At 39.1% G+C, this 24,638-nt stretch overlaps 1 protein-coding gene across 12 annotated transcripts in view; it reads right to left on the bottom strand.

Moving 5' to 3' along the window:
* The window catches only part of THSD7B (thrombospondin type 1 domain containing 7B), a 1,030,427-nt gene that overhangs the window by 414,619 nt on the left and 591,170 nt on the right, over nt 1–24,638 (bottom strand). For all 12 annotated transcript variants that reach the window (XM_070240788.1, XM_070240790.1, XM_070240792.1 and 9 more), the window contains one exon: nt 16,217–16,414. In XM_070240788.1, coding sequence (XP_070096889.1) covers nt 16,217–16,414 — 198 coding nt within the window. The remainder of the gene's footprint in view (nt 1–16,216; nt 16,415–24,638) is intronic.

Here is a 24,638-nt window from a genome sequence, read left to right as displayed (position 1 = left end):
GTCTGTCACATTTATTCACGATTATTAACTCCCTCTCACGAAAGAACTTCAGCCCAAACAAAGCAATTTAGAATTCAAAACACTCTCTGCCTGCTAAGTCATAAAAAGGTAGTGCTGCTCTTGGGCTTTGTGTAGAACAGGCACAACATAGTCTCTTTGATGGGTTATTGTGTGGAGCACACAAATCTCCTGAGGAACAGACCAATCATTCCTTCCTGACACGCATCCACACTCTGGCTGGTTCACACGCCTCCATCCATCTTAATCCTTGAGAAGCTACGCCGCCATTCCCCAACACCCACCTCTCCCTTCACAAGGTAGTTTCTAAGAGCAATAGCTATCCAATACAAAGATTTGACAATGGATTATGCTTTCATAGACACAAAAATGACTCCAACGTCGTCCCTTAATGAAAGAATCATAGTATGACACAGGGAAGCTCAGCCCATACTCTCTTTATCCTATTCCTTAAGCCATCTGGCTTGTCTGAACAGAGTTTTTAAAAGGCACCGGGAATAAAATTTCATGACCTCTGGCTAGAAAGTCCCCACAGATTTTCTTCTTTAATACAGTTTTGCTTTGTTTTGTTTTTAACATGTTGATTTTATTGCGGGGAGCTTGTTCTTTTCTGGGTCGGTGTTTGCCATTTCTGGGGCTCCTTTTTGGGGATACCCAAACATTAGATCAAGTATGTCAGTTTTGTTCTACATAATGTAACACTACACTATTTATTGCGATACATGAGTGAAAGGGGAAATGACAAAATAAAACAAAACAAAACAAAAAGCTAAAAGTTGTTCATCTATGACTATATAAGTACATATAATTCAAAAGAGAGTAAAGAAGTCTTCCTAATAATTTCATTTCAGGTGAGCAAAATGAAGCCTCATATCCCCAAATGTCTATTATCACCCCCAAGCATTAGTTTTGGCCCATCTATGTTTTATGAATAGATTTCTAGTGCAGTGGGAATTCTATTATTTGACCTTACCTCTGGCTCCCTGACTCCTTTTCCTCCTCTTCCCCAAGATATTGGTTTAGGGAATCAGAATTATACTCGTAGCTAATATAGATATATAGATACAGATATAGACATAGATGGATATATAGATGTGGATTTTTTAAATTTTCCCCTAGATTGCATAAGGGATAAAAATACTAGTCAATTTCTCATTATTTAATAATTACTGTCTCAACTTCATGTTCCAATACAGAATCCCAGGATTCAGGAGCCAAGACCTTGGAAATATACTGGTTCAGGAGTAACAAGACAGCACAAGTGTTTGCCTTGTGACTTTAAGCCATAAAACCTCCCTTGTCTTCAGTCTCCTCTGTCATAAAAAGAGGGTAAGCCACTAATTCCTGACTACCATGCAGGGCTGCTGTAAGGAGTAAAATGAAATAATGTAAGTGAAAGTAAATGTTTTTAAAAGTGTAAAGTAGTAAATAAATGGAAGGTGCCATTATCTTTAATCAAAACCACCAGAGAACGCATGCATTTTTCATCTTTATTGCACACTATAAACAAATTTGAACTCTAAAACTGAAATCAGCCCAAAGTAAAACGTTAGGAATGACAATGAGTCATTTTTCACAACAAAGAAATTGATTTTCCATAGATGTTCTTTCCTGTTGCATGTAAAGACCTATATCCATCAATGCCTATGTCCCCTGTTTTGACATGGGTATAATTATGGCTGATCACAGAGTCTCTTGGTTCACGTTACTATCAGAGCCTGAGACCACTAAGTTTCCTCTCTATTACCACAGGGATGTGACAGGATTCATAGCAAATTGCGCCGTTACCAAGGCATTTTCTTCAATTAAATAAAAAAATAAAAGTAATTATTTTCAAGAACGTACTCTAAGCCTGAAGCTTGAGCAATGCATGCATCTTCTAGTTCAAAGGTCTACATATTTTATGAACATCATTTTTAACCAATGCTTTCAAACATCTGAATTGACTGAACATTATCAGACATTTTACTTTTGCAAACAAGATCAACTTCTAGAAAAATTCAAAATAGTTGCCAGATCCTACATTAAGCTTTTATATTATTTTATCTAACCCTCAAAACCAGGTATATTGTACCAATGTTAATATTTGGTTCTTGATCATTAAACTATGGTTATGTGAGATGTTAACAATGGGAAAGTGAGTGAAGGATATACAGGAACTCTTTGTACTCTTTTTGCAATTCTTCGATTTTTCTCTAAGTCTAAAATTAATGCAAAATAAAATTAAAAAACAAAAATCTTACAAAATAGCGTCCTATTCTCATGAGTCTGGACACTAGATCTCTTCAGAGACTAATCATTTGCCTAAAGTCAGTTATCATTTTCATTAATTTATAGCACCAATTCACTCTATAAAAGGCAGCTTATTTACATAGCATAAAAGATAACAATTATAATAGAAGCCAAGATTTTCGCAACAGCAACCACATGTCAGGAACTGTCTTAAGAACTTGACATAGATCAAATCAATACCTATATTAACTCTATGATACAGGTCCTATTCTAATTTCCATTTCACATGAGAAAACTGAGATGCCAAGGAGATCAGTAACTTGCTCAAGGTCACACTTCTGGGAAGTGAAGAAATGATGATGATACCCAGTAAACAAGATAATATTCAAATGGTAGGGAAGAAAGGCAGAAAGTAAGAGGGGGAACATGAAGTGAATCCATGAGTGAGGCAATATGGGCACCTGATCAACAGTACCATTTTCCAAGTGCATTCAACAAATGTTGACCATACGATCAGGAGATGGACAAGCATGTTTGATCTAGGACCGGCCAGTGTTTCTCCTATGGATCCTCATACAGGATGCTTACACATACAATTTAAAGGACCTAACTCTCATACCATTGAAGAAATGACAATGAGTCTTGTGGGGAAGAGTCTTATAACCTGACACACTATAGGCAGCTGATGCCACAGCAATATACAATTCTGCAAAAACAATTCTGTAGGTTGTCAATATTGTGCTCCAGGCACACAGCTGTCCTCTTCCGTGACTTAATTCAGGGAAAGATTTCAGAATATCTGGATGCATATTGTTTTTCTCAGCTGCGCTTGTGATAAATATTGGATGGGAATGATTTTGAGACTGTACTCCTGCCAAGTTCCTAAAATACAGGTTCTACTTATCCCAGTAAACACACTCCCAGATGCCTCACTATTCCTCTAAAGAAGAAGTCACGCTTCTCTCACATCATTCTCTCACACTTCCTGGAACACATTATAAAGTAAGAAACCTTATTTACCAATCAGGAAACTGACTGGCCCTTCTGACTAAGTGAATTTCCTACTTATCTAAAATCTAAAATTTTAACTTGCAGTATGATCTTATTTTAGCAGTTTGCTTTCAATTGCAGTTCATTCAAAATATGCTGCAAATTTCCTTGTCTTATTTTTATTTTATTTTTTTTTTTGAGGAAGATTAGCCCTGAGCTAACATCTGCCGCCAATCCTTCTCTTTTTGCTGAGGAAGACTGACCCTGAGCTAACATCCAGGCCCATTTTCCTCTACTTTATATGTGGGATGCCTGTCACAGCATGGCTTGACAAGCAGTGCATAAGTCTGCACCCAAGATCCAAACCGGTGAACCCTGGGCCACCAAAGCAGAACGTGCAAACTTAACCGTTGTGCCACCGGGCTGGCCCCTCCTTGTCTTAATTTTTATTTAAAATCAATCAAGTAATTAAAATTCATTATTTAACTAAACACAACCTTTTCTTGATATCTTTGGAAAGACTCTGGGCATCTTCTTGCTTGTGGTTCTCCATCAGAAGAAATCCTCCAAGGGGTGACCGGAAATATGTGGAGACATTTTTGGCTGACACAATGATTACAGGACACAACTGGCATTTTATGGGGAGAAGCAGAGATGTCAAATATCCTGAAGTGCAGGAAAATCAAGAACAATGCAGAACTGTCCTGCCAAAAATGATAATAGAGGATTTACAGAGCTATCCTCTCCTGCCAGAATAGTGTGGCGATTCGTACCAAAGTAACCCTGAGAAGTCTCCAGCCTCCATGTAAATGCCTTCAGGGACAATGAGCTCATTATTCTAGTCACCATTCTAGACAGTTACAATGGAACATGTATTCACATGGTAAGCCAGAATTTGTCATCTTTTAATTTCTACCTATTTGCATTCTGGAACAATATGTCGCAAGGAAATCACATCCTCTTCTCAATGAATCACTATATACATATATTTATAAAGCTCTGATATAATATGAAAGACCACTCTTGTGTATAGAATTTGCTTGCTTTTTACCAAACTCCCTCAAACTTAATGATATGCCATTATCAGCAGTTCTGTTATTGCCTCCCTGTAGGAATATCTCTACTATGAGGGAGTGAAAAGCTGCTTGTCCCTAAATAGCTGTCTCTTACTTTCTCCTTTCACATGTCTTTTTCCAGAGAAGAGCTTTTCTTGCTATTGCTAATCCAGTCTGATGAATAAATTCCATGCTGGTTAGCTGTCTGAATACAATCAAGATTAGAACTAAAGTTGCCAGGGAAAACCAGATAACTAAGTACTACACATCTAACTCAAATACACCTCGTGCCAGAAGGAAGTGTGTGTGGACTTTATGTTTTCATTGTACCTGGTGGCCTCTCTGTTGGTCTTAGCTCACACCAAGGGAAAGAGGCAAAAAGCTTAGGGTACAGTTAGAAATGGGTTTCATCTTTCAGGCCCACACCTGTCAGTTGGCAGTGTTTGCCTTTAGAGCTCCACCGAGAGTAAATCTCAGATCAAGACTCATTTAACAAAAAAAGAGCATCTTAACTAATGGAAATTACTGCATGGGTCTGAGACACAGCAATGTCAGTGTTGTTGGTACAGGTGGTATGCATTTGCTGATATTGATAAAGTAGAACAGCACTGGTTTGGTGTCCTAGGTCTGGAGTTCAAAATTCTAGTGTTAGAACATAGGAATTGAGTGACTTCAGGCTATCAATATCTCTGGGCTACAATGTCCTCATCAATAAAATTGGAATAATAATAATAATTTCCAATTGGACTGTTGTGCAAATCAATTGAAATAACTCTAAGTTCTATAAATATTTATTGAGTACATCCTAATACACCAGACACTCTGGCATCCTGCCAAGAATAAAACAATAAATGAGTCAAGGTCTCTGCCCTTGAGAAGCTAAGAGTCAAACGGGAAAAACAGACAAGTGAGCAGATCATTTCAATATAATGTAGTAAAGACATTGATAACTGAATCACAAAGTGTTATGAGAACACAGAAGACAGGCACCCCATCAATTAAGATTATTACTTCAGCAGCTGATACAAACTCGGATAGAAACTGGCTTTTATAATAAGGAAATCTATTGACTTACACAGCAGCCAGTGCTTATACTGTTGAGCAGTCAGGGGCCCAACAATGTCTTCTAGAACTCAGAGTGTCTTTACATCTCTGCCCTACTGTACACAGCAATGCCTTCATCCTGAAGCCAAATAACCTGTAGATCATATGATGGATCATGGGAGCAACTGAAAGAACAACCTTCCTTGTTCATGTCCCTCTTCTCACATCTCATTGGCCCAAACAGATCTAACCTCACACATTTCTGAGGCAATCATCTATAAAGGAAATGAAATTATCATAACTGACTGTGACAAATAATCTGAAGTGGGCAGTAACCGTATATTCACTTGAGATTCTAGACCAACTTAAAAGAGGTGGAAGGCCAGCCCAGTGGCACAGCCATTAAGTTTACACGTTCTGCTTTGGCGGCCCAGGGTTCACCAGTTCAGATCCCGGATGTGGACCTACACAGTGCCTGTCAAGCCATGCTGTGGCAGGCATCCCAAATATAAGTAGAGGAAGATGGACACGGATGTTAGTTCAAGGCCAGTCTTCCTCACCAAAACAGAGGAGGATTGGCAGCAGATATTAGCTCAGGGTTAATCTTTTGCAAAAAAAGGAAAGTGAAAAACAAAAAGAGGTGGAGTAGGAGTGGAAGGATGGTCTCCTGAAGGACATTAATCCTAGTTTTTAAAGGATGTGTAATAATTAATTAGCCAAAGGAAGAAGAGGAGGATGAGCAGCTCAAGCAGGGGAACAACATGATAGTGACTGTGCGGCAAATTACCACAGAGGTAACCAGTAGGAGTAGTACTTATTGTGAACTATACATATGCTTGTTGTTGATTGAAACCTACCTATGGAGTAAGAGAAGTATCCTGGTCTTAAGATACCCCTAAATTAATTTCAAAATACTTTTTCTTTCAGTTCATGTTTCTTTGAAATAAAATGTATGATTTCTCTAAACTGTTTCTGAGTTCTACTTCTTAAGTACCTCTCTATGAAAAATCATACAGTTCTTTGTGCATAGCAGACACTCAGGTCAATAAGTATGGCATGGCTACAACAGCACAAAGGGCTACACACTATGAATTCTTAATTGTGAATCATATCAATTAGATAAAGTATATGTAAAAGTTATTTTAATTGATGAGTACAAAAAGTTCTTAAGTCTACATAAAATTTTCTTTTAATTGATTTCATGTGGGATGGATGAGCCTTTCCAGGAGAGTTTTACTTCACTACATTTTCCTAAAAACACTCAAATGGGTACAGCACAGGTAAGCCTCTGACTGCCTTTCCTAATCTAGTCATTTTGGCTATCTTATCAGTGAAAATTACTTCATCATACTAGAAATGTGTTTTAATCCATGTTCTTTAATGTCCCTTTATCTACAGACAGGGAAAAGTAAGGAGATGCTATGTTAGCAGTAACCAGCCAAAGGCCATATAAAACAGCCAAATACCACTTTGAAATGCATTTCTGAAGTAGAAAATAACATTATATCCCCATGACTAACACTACAACTAATCCTCGTTAGTAATACTAGTGGAATTCACAACAGAGTAAAGAAACTCAGACCATGCCCAGGAAGTTGAAAGTAATAGGAAGGGTGACAATCTCACATTAATTCCTACTGAAAGGCTGGGTTGACCATTTAATCACATGAACTACATTCTGAAGTATCAGCGCAATCTACAATTTATTTTGCTTTCTGAATCATATGGAATGGGAACAGAAAGTGGATTGCCCAGTGAGAATTTCAGAAGACAGAGAAAAAGGAGAGAGTCTTTCTATGAGAAATATAGGCACACTCAGGAAGCAATTTACTCTACGCTATTTCTAAATATTATAAATCTGAAAAAATCAGACCATATTTCATCTGATTGTGAAATACTAGTGGGGTCGTGATGTGAATATAGTCATTTCTTTAGGTACCTCGGTAAAAGAGAAAAAAAGACACAAGCTATTTTGCAATATCTAGTATGTAACAGGGTGGAAAGAGGAAGTAATTCAAAATACAATACCTGTTTATCATCAGAAAACACACAGTAAATATTTTTAAAATTGCATTGCAGTTAATCTCTCCCTAGCATTTAAATTGATTCACCAGTTTACATGTACTCCCCACCTTCTCATCCCAACATGGATGGGAAAACTCTGATTAGAACAAGACTCTATTTTCCTCTTTTGGATTCCCTCACTGCCAAATATTATTAGAGTTTCACCTTTAATTTCACTGCAGGGCATCTAAATGAAAGGAAATGAGGGACTTGGCTGCAGGAACTCTCACATTGAATCTCCTTTGCAGTCTGATTCCTGTAGTATGAATAGCAGCCTGATCTTATTGGCACTTTCAACTGCAATGTCAGGTTCATTTCAAAATTTAATACAACCTATTTGTCATCACCACACTTCCTTCAGCAAGAACAGTGACACCAAACTGCTACCAGTTGGTGGTCTGAAAAAGATAGCTTGCTGAAAATGAAAATTCTCTCCTCTAAATCTAAATAACTCATCTCACAAGCTATGTGTCTTCTGTTTCTGCAAGAGTACACTATTGCTTTCCACTATTTGATTCTTTGGTAATCCATCTAGGTAACAATAAAAAAATAAAAGAATATTTACTCACTGCTTGCTTTTGGAAAGACAGTAATATATTTCATGGATTTCAAAAATAACTTCCCCAGCAGGAAACAAGAAACAACAGATTAGAATCAATACTACTGTTGGTTCTGACTAACTGTAAGACATGCCTTTCACTGTTCTAGCCTACCTGTGTTACACACTCACATTATGAGGCCGCCCTAGGCCCCCTTCTGCCTTGAACAATGTTTTTCAAAGTATGGTCCTTGGATCAGCACCACCAGCATTGCCTAGGAACTTGTTAGAAATACAAATTCTTGAGCCTCATCCTAGACCCACTGAATCAGAAACTCTGCAGTAGGGGTCAGAATTTTATGTTTTATTTTATTCTATTTTAGGAAGATTAGCCCTGAGTTAACATCCATGCCCATCTTCCTCTACTTTATATGTGGGACACCTACCACAGCATGGCTTGACAAGCGGTGCCATGTCCACACCCAGGATCTGAACCGGCGAACCCCAGGCCATCAAAGTGGAACGTGTGAACCTAACCACTGCACCACCGGGCCAGCCCCAGAATTTTGTGTTTTTATAACCCCTCCAGGTGATTCTGATATGCACTGTCACTTTAGAACCACTGATCCAGAACAAAGAACATAAAGCAACACATTCCCCAAACACTTCAGGCTCAATTTTCCCACGCAAATAATCCTCTTAATATCCAAAAGAAGTCTGTTTTTCTTGTTCATATTTAGAAAAAATCCAATACACTCTGGAATCCACTGCAAAATGAAAATATGAATAAACTAGTCCTCCCATGAGAGTTATAAAATTACTTGATTGTTGGAAAACAAGACTCAGGAGGAGGTCTAAGTTACTGGCATTGCCTCACTGGGAAGGAAAGGGGGTTCAATAATGTTTTTTACATTTTCAAAGGGAGGACAAAAGCTGTATATTGAAGCCCTTCAGATAATACCAAATAATTGATAAATAGTGAGGGTTGCTCAAAATATTGAATGAGCTCTTATGAGAGACTATGTCATTTTTTCCTTGGAAGGTCATTCTTTAAATATTATCAATATGGTGTGATTTGAATTGGATCTTGCATCTTCTCTAGGAGTGGATCCATTAAACACCTTTCCAAGTATTCTTGTCTTGGTTTGAGTTGTACCATAACCAAACTCTGTAACAAAGATTCTTGGGTAAGTATTTATTGGGGAGTAACATCAGGGAATCAGTGCAAGAGTGAGGGGGATAGAAAGGGAAGGAGGCTGATCAAGGATGAGTGATGAAATAAGTCACCACTATGAGTAAGTGGAGCTTCATCTCACTGGGAACTCTAGGACACAATGGAGAGCACACACTTCAAGGTTATTCCATCTGAGGGGCAAAGGAGCTGGTATTTATATACCAACTCTCAATCACTGGTTGAAGGCTGCTCCCTGGGATTGCTAGTTCCCTGGCTCTTCTGATTGCATATGAGAGCAAAGAAGGCTCCAGTGGCCAGAGAAACTCCTCGGGCAAAGAGATGCAGGTGGCATCAGTTGGAATTTCAGGCTGACATGCACAGAAACGGATGGCCAAGGGAATCTGGGAAGGAAACAACAGTATGTGTGTTAAGTGTGACTACGCCAAAAAGCCATTTCTCTGAATTTGCATCAGAAATATTAAATGTATGTCCATGTTTATTCTCCTCTGTTTTGATTCCTCTGAATATGTAGCAATATAGCTCTAAGATTCCCAAACCTTATGCAAAGGTAACTGTGTTTTTTTCCAACTCAAAATAGAAACATATAAAAAAATAATAATAGTCTAAGAAGAAAGTTTAAAAAAAGATATATCCCAATTACTATTATCCCTTTCAAAATGCACATCTTAATAAACTGCAAACTTATTTCAACTAAGGTGCCACTGCCCAAAACTTTTTGAATATTCACAGTTGAAATTTATTTTAGAGGCTCTGTGTTCTCCATAGTGGCCCCAATTTGTATTGTCCCTTTAATAGGTTGATTCACTGCAGGAATATACTTGTGTGGCAAAGAAATACCTGATGAATAATCTATCCCTCATCCTTCCTAAAATAGAAGAAAATAAACATTGTGCTGAAATTGCAGTTAGAAAATTTTGTAAGAAAAGGGAAAAAATATACAGAGGAGAAGTAAAGCATCACTCATTGAGCAACACGAGATACAGCACGATCAAAGGGTTTAGAAAACAATGACTTGAGAACACAAAAGCAGTTCTATTTAGAATTCTGGTGAGTCACAAAATATTCTGATAAATAACTTCTTATCCAAATAGCGTTTGACCTTATTCTCACAAGTGAGCCAAAGAATATTTCTTGAGACTTCAAGATAAAAAACAAAACAAAGCAAAGCTTCCAATTCCAATCATAGATTTTTTTTAAAAAAATTAACATTTTAACCTAACTCAGGTAAATGATTACTCTAGCATGCTTTCCACCAATTAAAGTCATCCTAGAAACGGTACTTATGGTGTTAAAGCTTACAAGCACTTGCCATTTTAGCCAAGATTAAAGATCACATTTTTGGATTGTTCAAGGTTAACAATGGAAGGCAAGAACTCAAAGAAAAATGCCTCTAAAATGAAAAGCAAAGTCAGGTTAATGATCAGAAATCATTCCTCATGCTTTCTGCGCAAATATACATACCACTTAAGGAAAATATTTGCATGGGGAAGGTCCAGTGAAACTGTGAAAAATAAGAAACCTTGTATGCAAAGGAGCCTTGCAGCGACACCAGGAGACTAATTTCATGTACCTGTCAACATGAGAACTTTGTTCTTCCTGATGTATTATACTCTTTACCCGCGTGGGTATTTGCTTTCAACAAGTGCGGAATGTACGCTGCATTATCTCTGAATAGAGATGGTTACTGAAATATACAGACATTGTTTTTGTTTCTCAAGACAGCTTATTTGGCAAGCTATGGAGCAAAGCATGTGGTGAGTACTCAGGGTCTGACAGCTCCAGTAGGCAGGCTGGCATTTATCCAATGACCCTATAGTGTCATCTGCCCATTGTGTATTATGAACCCATGAAAGAGATAAGTAGTGGTCACTTCCCAGCTGCTAGGAATGCTGTCCACTGCCCTGGTATTACGGGGATTTTCCCAACCTTCTCTGGGAAGATGTCACACGGCAGTAAACCTTCATCAATTGTCAACGAAACTGAGCAACAACAAACCAGTTACATGTTGGAGAAACAAAGTTTAAAACACAGTAAATTAACTTGATAATCTAAGGGAGAAATACGTTGGGCTTTCAGTTTGCATCACACTCCATTTACTTTCAAATGCCCACTGTGAAATGTTGGAAATGTACTTGTCAATGAGATAAGAAAAAACGAGGTAGAGTTCTAGTTTCTATACTCAGTAGATTTCTATTGACCCTGCTAATGATAAGATGTTGTACAAAAGAAAGAAATCAAAGCTGATCCACCAATCAAAGTAGTGGAAATCAGATTCCAAATCAGAATACACATTCATGTAATCTATTATACAATTTTCTTCCTGAAAATAAATATTACTGACTAACAAATTGTTTGCTACTATCACAGGCTGGGTGAGAAATCAGGAACTTTAGTGAGACTGATTGGACAGTAACAGTAATAAATCAAAGTAGAGAATGAGTCAAAGCCTATCTTCAGAGATAGCTATAAAAATTCATAGATGATGCCTTGGCTCTTGGACAGTCCAAAGTAGGTCACATCCTGAAACTAACCCAAAGTTTTAGGTAAATCAAATTGCTATTTCCAGTTACTTCCTGGCTTTAATGTGACATAGATTGTGTATTTTTGAAGTTTCCAAGCTAACATATAGTCTGAACGAACTTCTGGGGAGGAAATATGTCTTCCTAGTGGTATGAGTAATGCCCAACAAGACACTATGAAGAGTCCTATGGAATCTTGATCACAGCTACATGGAAATCTCTTGGCTCCACAACCTGAAGGGGATGTAAATATTTTGCAAGGATGCTGAACGTCCCTTTGGTAAATGGGATACCTGGAGGGAGTTAATATGGACAAGCTAAAAATAAGAGGTAAAGCAAGTTACCTTGCAAATCATAGCAAGCCTCAAACTGGATAAGATCTAACATGAGTTCATTTGTTTGTTTGTTTGTTTAATCGAAAAGAAGACATTTTCTTGCTCTCATCCACTTAGCTCTGAATAAATTCTGGAATAAAAGGCCTATGAAACAATTAATAAACTCAGAGTGATGAAAAGAAAACTACCAAATGTTACAAGGAAAGAAAATCACAGGAGACTTATTAAATATCTCAACCATTTTTTCTCTCCAAGCATTTAAATGAGCGTCAACAGTTCCATCAATTCCTGCAGCTACGGAAAGACAATGGTAATATGTGGAGAGTCAAACAGGAGCACTTCTCTGCCAAACTTCTATCATCAATCATCCGGAATCTCACAGAAGCTCAACCGAGACAAGTGCAACCAGAGCACATTTTCAATTTCTCACTGGACAAAAGACTGCTTCCGCTATCAGGAGGTCAGCCTGTTCTCGTAACCATGACTGTGGCCATTGCCTCACAAATGAGGAAGGAGTCATCCAGGTATTTAAAAACCACAAAGACTTCATAGAACTGATAGGAACCAGCAGGAATTCTTACTTCTCCCCACAGAAATTGAGATTGTAGGTCGATGCTGAAAATTAGTTATTTCAAAGGAATAAGCGATAAAATTCTAGAACTGCTGTAAAATGGTAAAGTTGATATTTCTGTAAAAAGGGTTCTGCGCTCAATTTCAAAGTGCAATTCTCCAACATCAACTGGGTATCATACCACTCAACTTAACTCTGACACCATCTATCCAGGAAGAACATCAGATTCCGTAGGTAAAGGGCTCAGTCCCACAAGACCACCCTCCACTTCAGATGCCAATTGCAAGCCTAGGTTACCTGTGCTTCTGACTGACCAGCTACAAACTGGAGGTTCCAATGACCCCTTCCAATTCAGGATGCCAATCACAAGTCCAGGTGGTTAACTGTACTTCTGAGCAACTGACTATAAATCAGAGGTTCCCATTGATGTGGGGTCGGTGAGCCGAGGAGTCGAAAGAAAGATTTCTTAGACGCTTAAGATCTGGCAGTAGTGCTCTTTTATTTAGAGAATGGAATAGCATGGGGACAGGACCCATGGGCAGTCAGAGCTTCTGCTGGCATGGGGAGCTGCTGCTGCCGCGGGCATGGGGACAGGACCCATGGGCAGGCAGAGCTGCTGCTGCTGCGAGTTGAGGGTTAGAGCTAATTTTATAAGGCATGGGTATGTGAGTCATCTCTTTACAAGACAAAGGAAAGAACATGAAAAAAAGTTAAAATGGTATCAGTGCAGGTGGGGTCTGGTTGTTGGGTGATCCCATGACTTTTAGACAGGAATCAAATCGTATTAAGTAAAGGTCAGAAGCCACCACCCTAAATCAGTTACAAGAGATTGCCAGGCAGCAACCAACTTAAGTTCTTGCCTTCCCCATTAAGAGTTTCTAGGGACAAGGTCATCTCTCTTCTTCTTCCTGGTACAGAGAGGGAGGCACCTTTTACAGATAGAGATTTACCTTACAAATGTAAATGTGTCCCAACAAGGGCAAGTTCCATTCCTTAGAGCTTCCTTCCCTGTCCCAGTTTATCAAAAGCAATCAGCCCCAAACAATCCCAATGCCAAAGAGACATATCCTGGGGTGGCCAATTTCAGGTCCCTACAAGGTCATCCCCCCCTTCCTTCACAAATGCAAATATCTCTCAAAGAGCAAGCAAATTCCAGTCCTCTGAGCCTGCTTCTCATCTGCAGTTTTAAAAGTAACCAGCCTAAAATCCTCATCACCCATGACTCCCTCCTTGGGTTTGATTAATTTGCTAGAGCAATTCACAGAACTCAGGGAATCCATTTAACTTACTAGATTAACAGTTTATTATGAAAGGATATAACACAAGAAAGCCAGATGGAAGATATATATAGGGCAACCTGTGGGGAAAGAGCGCAGAGCTTCCATGTACCTCTCTCCCAAAATCTTCATGTATTCACCAACCCAGAAGCTCTCTGAACCCTGTCCTTCATGGAGGCTCCATTACATAGGCATGATTGATTAAATCATTGGCCATCGGTGATTAATTTAACCTCTAGCCCCTTTCCCCTCCCCAGAAATCAGGGAGTGGGACTGAAAGTCCCAACCCTTTATTCATGCTTGGTTCCCTTGGCAACCAGCCTCATCCTTAGGAGATTTCCAAAAGTCATCTCATTAACATAAACCCAGTTGTGGTGAAAAGGGGCTTGCTATGAATAACAAGACACCCATTTCACCTCTATGAAAGTAATTTCAAGAACTGAGGACAAGAGAGGAAATATTATAACAAAAAATGCTCCCATTGCTCTTATCACTCAGGAATTCCAAGGGTTTTAGGAGCTCTGGCCCCTAAATGGGGACAAAGACCAAATATATACTTCTGTTTATAAATCAGAATATCACACTCTGCAATATTGAAGAAGACAGAGGACAAATTGTGAGAAATGCCCAGGCCTATGGACATAATATATCAGGTTTGTCAGGCCTCCAATACCTGCTAGGAGATGACAAAGCATGACAGTCATCTGTCATTGGCTCTCAACCAAATTATCTTCTTGTTTACACAGCTGGAGGTTGGGAGGAAGAAGTAGTATGGTTATTCTAATACTCATTCTTATTTTCAGTTTATAAAAGACTGCTTTCTGCATAATTCCCCCAGGACAGAACCCAGTAATAAATGGGCATTGTAAGCAAAATAAGCTTACAGCGTATTTTGAATGGTTCTGTGCCAGGCACTTAACTAATCACTTTTACACAACTAACATAACTCTCACAACCTGAGAGTGAGAGGGAAGTTTTATTATCTCCACTTTACAGCTGAAAGAAAGATGCCTCCACAGTTACATAATTTTCCTGAGATCATCTAGCAGATGAGTAGCAGACGTGAAATTCCAACCTGTCTGACTATAGAGCCCAGGTTTTAAACCACTATGTTACTCTTCCTGAATTCAAAGAGAAGCATTACAAAAGTGATTTTATTTACCTCGGTTAATAAGCTGCATATATGTTACCACAATTCAAAAAGTATTTGATAATATGAAAAGTCAATATTTGTTTTAACTACTTAGTCAAAAAAGACTATAGCTAATATAATCTGTCGTCACTCTCTATTTAATTAAACAACCACCTGGTTTTGTGAGGTAACCAACTACATAATTTGATAAAATGTGTACTTGTCTGATTTGGGCAGTCAGTGGTTAAAAAAAGAAGGAAGGAAGGATGGAGAGGAGGAAAGAAAGAAGGAAGTGAGAGAGGAAAGGGGAGAAAGGCTGAGAGAGAGAAAGGAGAGGGGAGAAAGGAAGGAAGGAAACAGGAAAATGCATTGCTGAAGGTCATCCTGTGTGGACGTTAATATCCATTATGAATCCACTTTGTAATTTCCTTCCGTTCTGTGACTGACTTCACTTCATATTTCAAAACATCTCAGTCCACACACCAAGAGCATTAGAAATGGGACTTCTCATGATAGAGCTGATTAACAGACACACTCCATATTCTTCCAAGAGACTGAATTTTTTTAACTGTAGGATAGTTTTAAATGTCACTTTCTGATTTTCATGTGACTTACATATTTTCTAAATCATATTTCATTTCAAACAACCATTATACTAAAAGCGTGGTGATGAAGGAAAGACACCATTGTTAATAGTTTTGTAAATCTTGACAACTTATGTTTAAAAGCAGTTCTTTAGAAATGTTGTCTTATGTCTAGAACTGATTCTAGTCTAATGTTACATAAATGAAAAGATATAGCTTAGTATTTTTTTTCTTTTTAACTTGGAGGGAGTTGCAGCCCTAGAATCTTTACAAGATAGTATTTGTTAATAATATATAAAAGCATGTTACATATCCACTTCAAAAGAGGCAAGTAAAACTTATTTTGCACTGATAAGTTGAAGACTACCCAGATGATTTCTGTATTCTATTTGTATTGATAAATTAAAAACTCCAGAGAAATCTCTAGGTTCACTGTATTGCATTTAGGCATAATGAAATAGTGTTCTTTTGTCATGGAGTATGTGGCCCCATATTAAATCAAGCCAGCTTGTGTGCAGCAATGTGTCACTTGACTTAAACACAAATATTCAAGGATAGGAAGGACCATGTTTCCCTCCCTTGTGAAAATGACCTGGTGGAGAGTGGTGATGAGCCATCTGGCAGATATGACTTAACAGTCCTTGTGTTTCTTGGCATCATACCTTGGTCATTCTGGCAGACAGCCTTCAGGATGCGATGTCCCAGGCCACATTTTCCATGATCAGGGATACAGATCCCTTCAGATGCCAGCCATCGATAACACATTGGATCCTCACAGGCAACAGATTCCACCAAATGAGGGCAACGCCCTGCAGGCCCTGTGGATTCCATGAGGACATGGCGCTGTCTCATTCTAAAGCCTAGAAAGAGAAAAAGCAAAAGTTCCACAGGATTCCATCCTCCTCCAGCAAAGGAAAAGGAACAGTAGCTAGGAAAGAGATAAAACTTTTATTTGAATAGCTATAGCTCTAAAGCATGTATTATTATGATGTGTTTTATTTTGTGGAGAATAGGAGGATAAGAAAAGGAAGGGAAAGAAACGGAAAGAACTAGAGCAGGAAATCTGTCTTCCAAGAGTTTACAACCTAGGAGCAGGAGAGACTAGACATAATCAGAAGGATAATAAGCAGCATATGTCTAATGGTATCAATAAACCAGTAAAAATAAATAAAGACTTACAGAAATAGCCTAAACATAGATAAATTCAGGTTTTGTTTTTGCTGTTGCTTTTGACATTCTCATTAATGTGTATTAAGTCGAAATACATCTATATGTCAGCATATCTATGGTGCCTGGACATTCACAGCTTCGTGCCCTGAGATTTCCAGGTCAGCCTGCCTTGTGAAGACAGTATCTTTGGACTGTACTCCCCACACTGGACAGATGAGGGTGCCTGGACTATTATTCAGTTAAAAAAAAAAAATGAACTGTGAGACTAGGGCCCAAAGACCACCATAATTAGAATATAAATGGACCTTACATGTTATAAGCTTACACAGTCACAATTTTAATGTCATAGGAGTCAAGCAGGTACAAATTGAGGGAAATGGGTTAACTATGGACTGTTGGGAGGGGTGAGGTCTGTGGCTAAATGGAGAATGTGTGCTTGCTCTAAAACGATTGGCTATTAAGCAGATTCCATTGACTGTTGCCCTGAGGGAATGTGGACTCCCTGTTGTCAAATCTTTCAGTCTGGTTTAAGAAGCGAGAAATCCAAGTTATGTTTTATTATTATACGAAATCTCCCTGTTTTTAATGATGGAAACTAATTTACATTTTAAAAAAAAGTGAGTGAGAACTAGATAAAACCCTTCAGTCTGAGTTTTCAATTGCTGACCCTCATGATATATCACTTCTAAAGGCTATGCCTACCTTCCATGGATCTCATATTTTATATTCCATTCTTTAATATTGCAAATTCAACCAACAGATTTAATTCTTTTAATTCCTTTTTTTTAATGAAACCAATCTGATTGCATGGTAACATTTTAAGTAATTATTATTCATTTATTCCTTGGGGTAAGTAAAAGAAATAAGATACTTTGATAGGAAGATAGAGAGCATTCCAAGAATGAGAGTTAGATACCTCATCACTCTTCCTACAAGAGGAGGAGAGAAGGACAAGTTAGGGAGCACGAGAGGTAAAAAAAGCCAGGTATATCTCTCTCCCAGTTTTGCCAGGGCCATGCCTATTTTCCCACCAATAGTACAAAATGAAAAGTTAGAAAGCTCAAGGTGTAGTGGGCAAAAGACTGGTTCCTCCTAAATAGCACAGCCAAGGAGGCAGAACAAACTGACACATGGTTTTAAGCCACAAGAGGGAGCTGAGCTTCCTTAGAATATTGCAGAGCTGGGCAAGTATTTTAGATAAAAAGTCATAAGTGTCTTATTTGGGTTTTCTTGGGCTTGGGTTAATCAATGACCTCCCTTTAAAACAGACTCAGACTCTTACATAAGGATCAGCCACCTGTGGGAAGGCATCAGTCAGTCAATCAGAGACCACGTTCTCATGGCATTGAAAATATTAAGATCAAGGGTGATTAAAACAATAGATGGCTTCTGCCCTGCTTCCTACCTCCAAGTCTATATCATTACTTAGTCAAAATAGAACCTATTGAAGGGCTCAGCTCCCTTCCTGGGCCACCTTGAGAAAAGATGCAGGAAACACACACACTTCTAAACTACTCTTAATGAACATCCAACTGTAATGACCTCTGAACCCTTGCCGCCACACGACTTGGATGACCTCTATCCTTACACGGAATGCCCGTGTGCTGCTTATTTATTGTCTTATGTTTGTGGGTGTTTAGTTTATATCTTTGAGCAGGACACGGTACGGTTCTCCATGATTTACATTGTTTGACAACCTGCTCAAAAACTTCGCAGTCTTTACTGAGGAATTCTGGGTGTCCTATTACCAAGAGCTTAATGCCATTGAGGGGCATGTGCAGTTTTCCTCTGTAAATCAAGTTGCATCCGTCTCACCATAAATCTATAGATTACATCTCCTCAGTCAATAAATTCTCTCAGTCTTTCATTTGTGGTGCCCTTGTCCTGACTCTAACTAGGATCAAGTCACAGCACAAGCTCAGCATAAAACAAAAACCTTGGATTCTCTTGTTAGCACTTAACTTTAAGCACACTCTGGTGCTCATGCCTGTAATAGACAGCAGGCTTCCCCCAGGTGCTTCTGTTCTGAAAGATACACAACTGCCAAGTCCACAGTGGCTGGGGCCAACCAACCACTTACCTTCCTTTCCTAAATTCCATATTAATCAGATAGCATCATTCGGTAAACATTAACTGCCATATGTAGATCACTGTAATGTACTGAGGGAAGCCACAGAAGGAAGAGAAAACATAAATCAAATCTTCACAGAGCATATACTCCAAAAAGGGAAAAAAGGCACATGCATTAATTAATCACCGATCCTATACCAAGACTGTGACAGCCACTTTACTTATATTACCCCAAATTAGTAAATCCTCAAAACTATTTCATCAGTTACTATTCTCATTTTACATATGTGAAAACTAAAGCTAGAAGATACTTTATTACTTCTGCAAAGGCACGTTACTGATTAAATGAATATGTATGAAATTCAGCCGAGGTCTTTCTGAGCCATTACCTCCTTACAAGAAAGGATTCAAGTCAGCTCTTGCGCAGGATGTGTTCTTGCCCCGCTTAATGCAGTGAATCTAAAGGTACCACGGATCAGCTCCTTAAACTAAAGGTGACCAGATTAGACAGTGGAATTTCAGCCACTGGATAGCAAAGAGTTATAATAATCACTTCCTGACCACAAATTCAGTTCACCTTTAGTGAAACTAATATTTGTAGGGTTTTATTTTTTTCTATGAGCCCAAGGATTTCGTATATATTTTACTGGTTTAGTGTATATTTTACTGGCGATCATTAGGAAACAGCAAATCTTGGGTCAGGGAGAGAAAAGGAAAGAAGCACAAACGGTAGAAGGGTTAATGTTCTTTAATCGAAGCCATGGGAAAGTTTAAGGAAGCTCAGGAGGGTAAATCCAGGTCTGACGACTGTATTTGTTCATGTTCTAGTGGCCCAAAGTGTCCACGTGAGCTTCCATGCAGCTATCCAGGGCCAACACTGTGTCCCTCCACCAACTCCACTGGGACAGGCTTGAAGCAGAGCCAGCAGGTTGACCACAGATGACAGACACTTATTCCATCTTAAGCATTCCTTTTGCTCCTCATCTCTGGCAGCCTTGGACATTGGGTAAAAACTCTGAGTCAAAGGACCTGAGCAGACTGAATCTCTGATTCCAACTCTCTAGAAATCGACCACTATTCCTGCAGGGGGTAACATTTTATAGTTTCATTACTTACACCCTGTTGTGAATATAGAAAATAAGAAGAAAGAATGATAAGGTAACCGTGAGCACGAGAATTCCCAATGCTTAGAATGAGAAGTAGGCATGGCCCCCACCAACCCCAACACACACAGACACAGATAAAAAGAAAAAGAAAAAGAAAAAACTATTAGCGTATGTATTACTGTAGCCACCCCTTATCTGAAGTTTCACTTCCCGTGGTTTCAGTTGCCCATGGCCAACCGCGGTCTTAAAATACAGGCAGACCTCGTTTTATTGTGCTTCTCTTTACTGTGCTTTGCAGATACTGCGTTTTTTACAAATTGAAGGTTTGTGGTAATCGTGTCGAACAAGTCTGTCAGGGCTGAAGGCTCAGATGACGGTTAGCATTTTTTAGCAATAAAGTATTTTTTAAGGTATGTACATTTTTTTAGACATAATGCTATCGTGTACACATAGACTACAGTATAGTGTAAACATAACTTTTATGTGCACTTGGAAACCAAAACATTCATGTGACTTGCTTTATTGAGATATTTGCTTTATTGCAGTGGTCTGGACCAAACACGCAATATCTTCAAGGTATGCCTGTATTAAATGGAAAATTCTAAAAATAAAAACTTCATAGGTTTTAAATTGTGCACTGTTCTGTGTAATGGAATCTCTTGCTGTCCTGTTCCATCCTGCCTGGGATGTGGAACATCCCGTTGTCCAGTGTATCCACGCTGTATACACTGCTACCCACCTGTTAGTCACTTCGTAGCCATCTCAGTTATCAGAGAGACTGTGGCAGTATGACAGTTCTTGTGTTCAAGTAACACTTATTTTACTTAATAATGGCCCCAAAGTGCAAGAGTAGTGATACTGGCAATTAAGATATGCCAAAGAGAAGCCATAAAGGGCTTCCTTCAAGTGAAAGGTGAAAGTTCTCAACTTAATAAGGCAAGAAAAAAAATCGTATGCTGAGGTTGCTAAGATCTGCAATAACTTTTCTTACAGTTTATTCTTATAATTATTCTATTCTATTAATCGTTTTTGTTCTTAGTCTCTTACTGTGCCTAATTTATAAATTAAACTTTATTATAGGTATGTATACATAGGAAACAGTGTGGTATATATGGGGTTCAGCACTATCCGCAGTTTCAGGCATCCACTGGGGCTCTTGGAAGATATTCCCGTTGGATAAAGGGGGGACTACTGTATCTGTGACAAAGCAAAATGATTTTCTAGACTTCTCATTAAAGGTACATCTATCGAGCAGGCAAGGATGGAAAATGGAAATTTTCCCCATTATTGTTATATAAGATCTAAAATATGTCACTATTTTCTTACTTTAGAGTGTTATCTAAATTGATTTGTTTCAGAGAATAAAAGACTATCTTTGTAAAGATAGCCATGGCTTCTCAGTTGCAAATGCCTTTTCCCATGGGGATTTTTAGGACTTTAGGCATGACGACTGGGGAAGGAGGGGATATTGTATTGGAGAAGGGAAGGAATTCCTAAACTCCTGCCCCGAAGGAGTCATCAATTGTGACATTGTATCAGCAAGACTCCATTAGTTGCTCTTTAGAACAACTTCTGTGAGCAAGAGTGCCTTTCTATAATATGTCTGAAAAGGACAAGGATGTCATACAAATGTATGCCTATGTATCCAAAAGAATTTTTAAAAATGCATTACACCTATGTGTAGAGTTCAACCAAGGTTATTTCTCTTTCATATATCTCTAATTATAACTCTCTGGGAGTGTATCAAAGATAAAGCAATGAATGCTGAAACCTGATCCAATTTAAATTCCCCTGAAAGGCATCCCAGCTTCACTTGACAAGTACCAACCTGCCGAGCACTGTTCCCCTTGTCCACCTGTCACAGACCTGATGGAAGGTGTGAAGACTGGATACAACGGCTGGTTTTCTAATGTACTGTGAATGGCTGACAGCCACGAGCCTTAGATGATTCCTGATTGAAAGGTGTTAGCCTAAGAATAACAGCCATATGAAGATAATTTCTGCAATAACTAATTTCTTCTACTAGATAATAGAACATTTATTGCTTTCCCATCCTTTTCTACTGTTGTTGTTTTTTTTAATATGAAAAAAAGGAACATGCCAAAGCAGTAACACAGTGACTGGGACAAAGACCAGTGAGGAGACAAAAGTAATTATCTCCAACTTCCCTCATTTATTTTCTTGCTGTTGTTGTTTGCTTGTTTTTTCCTCAAATTCTCCAACTTCTACAAATATATATATAAAACATCTAGGAAAGTATGAATATCCTAGATTTCTGCTTGGAGGTTCATTGCATTCTTTAGGGTAGGGAATTCAAATGTGAAGCTAAACACTCCAGTTTACAGCCCAGAGTTCGGTGATGTTTAATGCATTAGCCTGTGTACTCCAGCCTCCATGGAATTCTAAACTGCATTTAGTTGGCGCCAGTGAGTGACTCTGGCTGGAACCATGGCAGAACCATGAGACAGCCCGAGATGGAGAGGATCTTGGACTTCATGCTCACGAGTCAGTAGAAAGAACAAGAAGATTACTTACTGTCATCATAGCATGCTTAGACTCCTTGTAGGCACAGAACTACTTCCCTAGAGGGAAAACCCCATTCTTTATTCTTCCCAAGAGGGATTACAGGCAGGTGGTCTTGGCAGGCTTTAACAAGACCTTAAAAATCAAAATTCTCTCTGCTCTAGGGAAGCGTTTATAAAACAGCAAACTCCTGTACCTGAATGACAATCAGTGCAGCTTACACTCTCTCCTGTCTGTGCCTGCTTAGTGCCCAGAACAGGTCATTTAGACCAGTATGGGCCCTATAAAACAGACTAATTCTCATCAATCCCAGCATGCCCCTAAACTCTGCAAGAGGCTGTGGTAACAACTCAGGTAAGAAGTTCTTCTGTCTCCGCCCTTTCCTTCAGCCCCAGAGGCTGAGCCTCTCTTTGAAAAATTTATTGTTTGGGGCAAAAACACACATCCCAGTTACTGGCTGCTCTCAAGCTATTCTTGGTACACCCTCCTTTTTCTCACACAACTGCAATCTACTTTCCCTCTCCTTCCAAAGGCAATACACTGGTGCTAAGATGCATCTCATACCCGAGGTCTTATCTCCTACATCAGCTCTATGATTGGCCCTCAAGGTTAATGGTTCCCATTAGCCAATGTGGTGCACATGGGCAGAGAACTTCTCTGCAAACCCCAGGGCTGGACTTATGCCTTTCTTTAGGCTTTTAGAGGAAATCACTAAGGAAGCCTAGTGTTTGAAACGGCACTGGACTGAGAAGACAGGAACCCAGGTTCTTCGTGTTGGCTTGGCCATTATTAAATCTCTATGGGATTTAGGACAAATTGCTTTACTTCTCTATACTTTAGTTTTGGCATTTTGTTAAGTGTTATATCCTTGCTGAGCCTAAATGCTGCTGCAAATTTGGGCAGTATATTGGTTTCCCAGGGCTCCCAAAACAAAGTACCACACTCTGGGTGAGCTAAAGCAACAGAAATATATTGTCTCACAGTTCTGGAGGCTAGAGGCCCCAAATCAAGGAGTCAGTAGACCCATGCACCCCCGAAGGCTCTAGGGAAGGGTCGCCTCCATGTTGCTCTCCTAGCCTCAGTGGTTGTAGGAAATCCTTGGCATGCCTTGGCTCGCAGAGGCACTACTCTAACGTCTGCCTCTGTCTTCACATGGCCTTCTCCTTGTGTCTTCTGTGTCTCTGTATCTTCACATGGCACTCTCCTCTGGTGTATCTCTGGGTCCAAACTCCCCTCTTTGTATAAGGCATCAGTTATTAGAACAGGGCTGACCCCAATCCATAAGACCTCGTCTTAACTTCATTACATCTGCATTAACTCTATTTTCAGATAAGGTCATATTCACACGTACTGGGGATTAGGATTGAACACATCTTTTCAGAGGGCACAATTCATCCCACAAGAGGTGATATCCAGTGAATGTTGAACTAGGGTGTATTTTCAAGAGTTGACTTATACAATAGGGGTATAGGGGCCAATGAAGAAAGTTTGGAGATAAAAGCATCTTGGACAAATGGGGCAAATGGAGGAGGTGGAATGTTGTGAGTTTCCCAGCTAAATTCCATGGACTAGTTCTGAGTTATGTGGAAAAGGAAGACTGAAATAAAAGTCGAAAGCAGTTTTTCACAAAGGGTTTTGTGAAAATTTGGCTCAAGTGAGAAAAACTGCAGCACAGAATTAGGAAAAGGAACATTCTCTGAATTGCTGTAGGGGGTCTATGGCACAGAATAAAGAGGACAAAGCATTTAATAAATATCTACTAAGTCTGACCCCAGCATCGCTTCTACCTTTTGTAGTATCAGCACCTCACATTTCCTTGAGGGAGTCGCCCCTCCCCTACCCTCAATCTGTGATGCATAGATGGAGCTGTCCCTTCAGTGGTGGTCACATGCCTAGAACCTGGCTACTTCAGCCCCACATCCCTCAGAGTAACTGGGTCAGGGATGAGCACATGACACAAAGCAGCCAATGAGATTCAATTCCAAGAATCTTTCTGGAACTATTAATAAAGACATTTCTTTCTATTTTATCTACTATATAAAATGAAAATTATCTCTTTTTCTTGTGGTGAGAATTTTTAAGATTTACTTCTCTTCAAGTATACAATACAGTATTGTTAACTGTAGTCACCACACTGCACATTAGATTCTCAGAACTTATTGATCATATAATTGGAAGTTCATACCGTTTGATTGATATCTGCCCATTTTCCCCA

Source organism: Equus caballus, chromosome 18 (assembly GCF_041296265.1).
Source record: "Equus caballus isolate H_3958 breed thoroughbred chromosome 18, TB-T2T, whole genome shotgun sequence".
NCBI lineage: Eukaryota > Metazoa > Chordata > Mammalia > Perissodactyla > Equidae > Equus > Equus caballus.
This window is presented reverse-complemented; position numbering and strand designations above follow the sequence as displayed.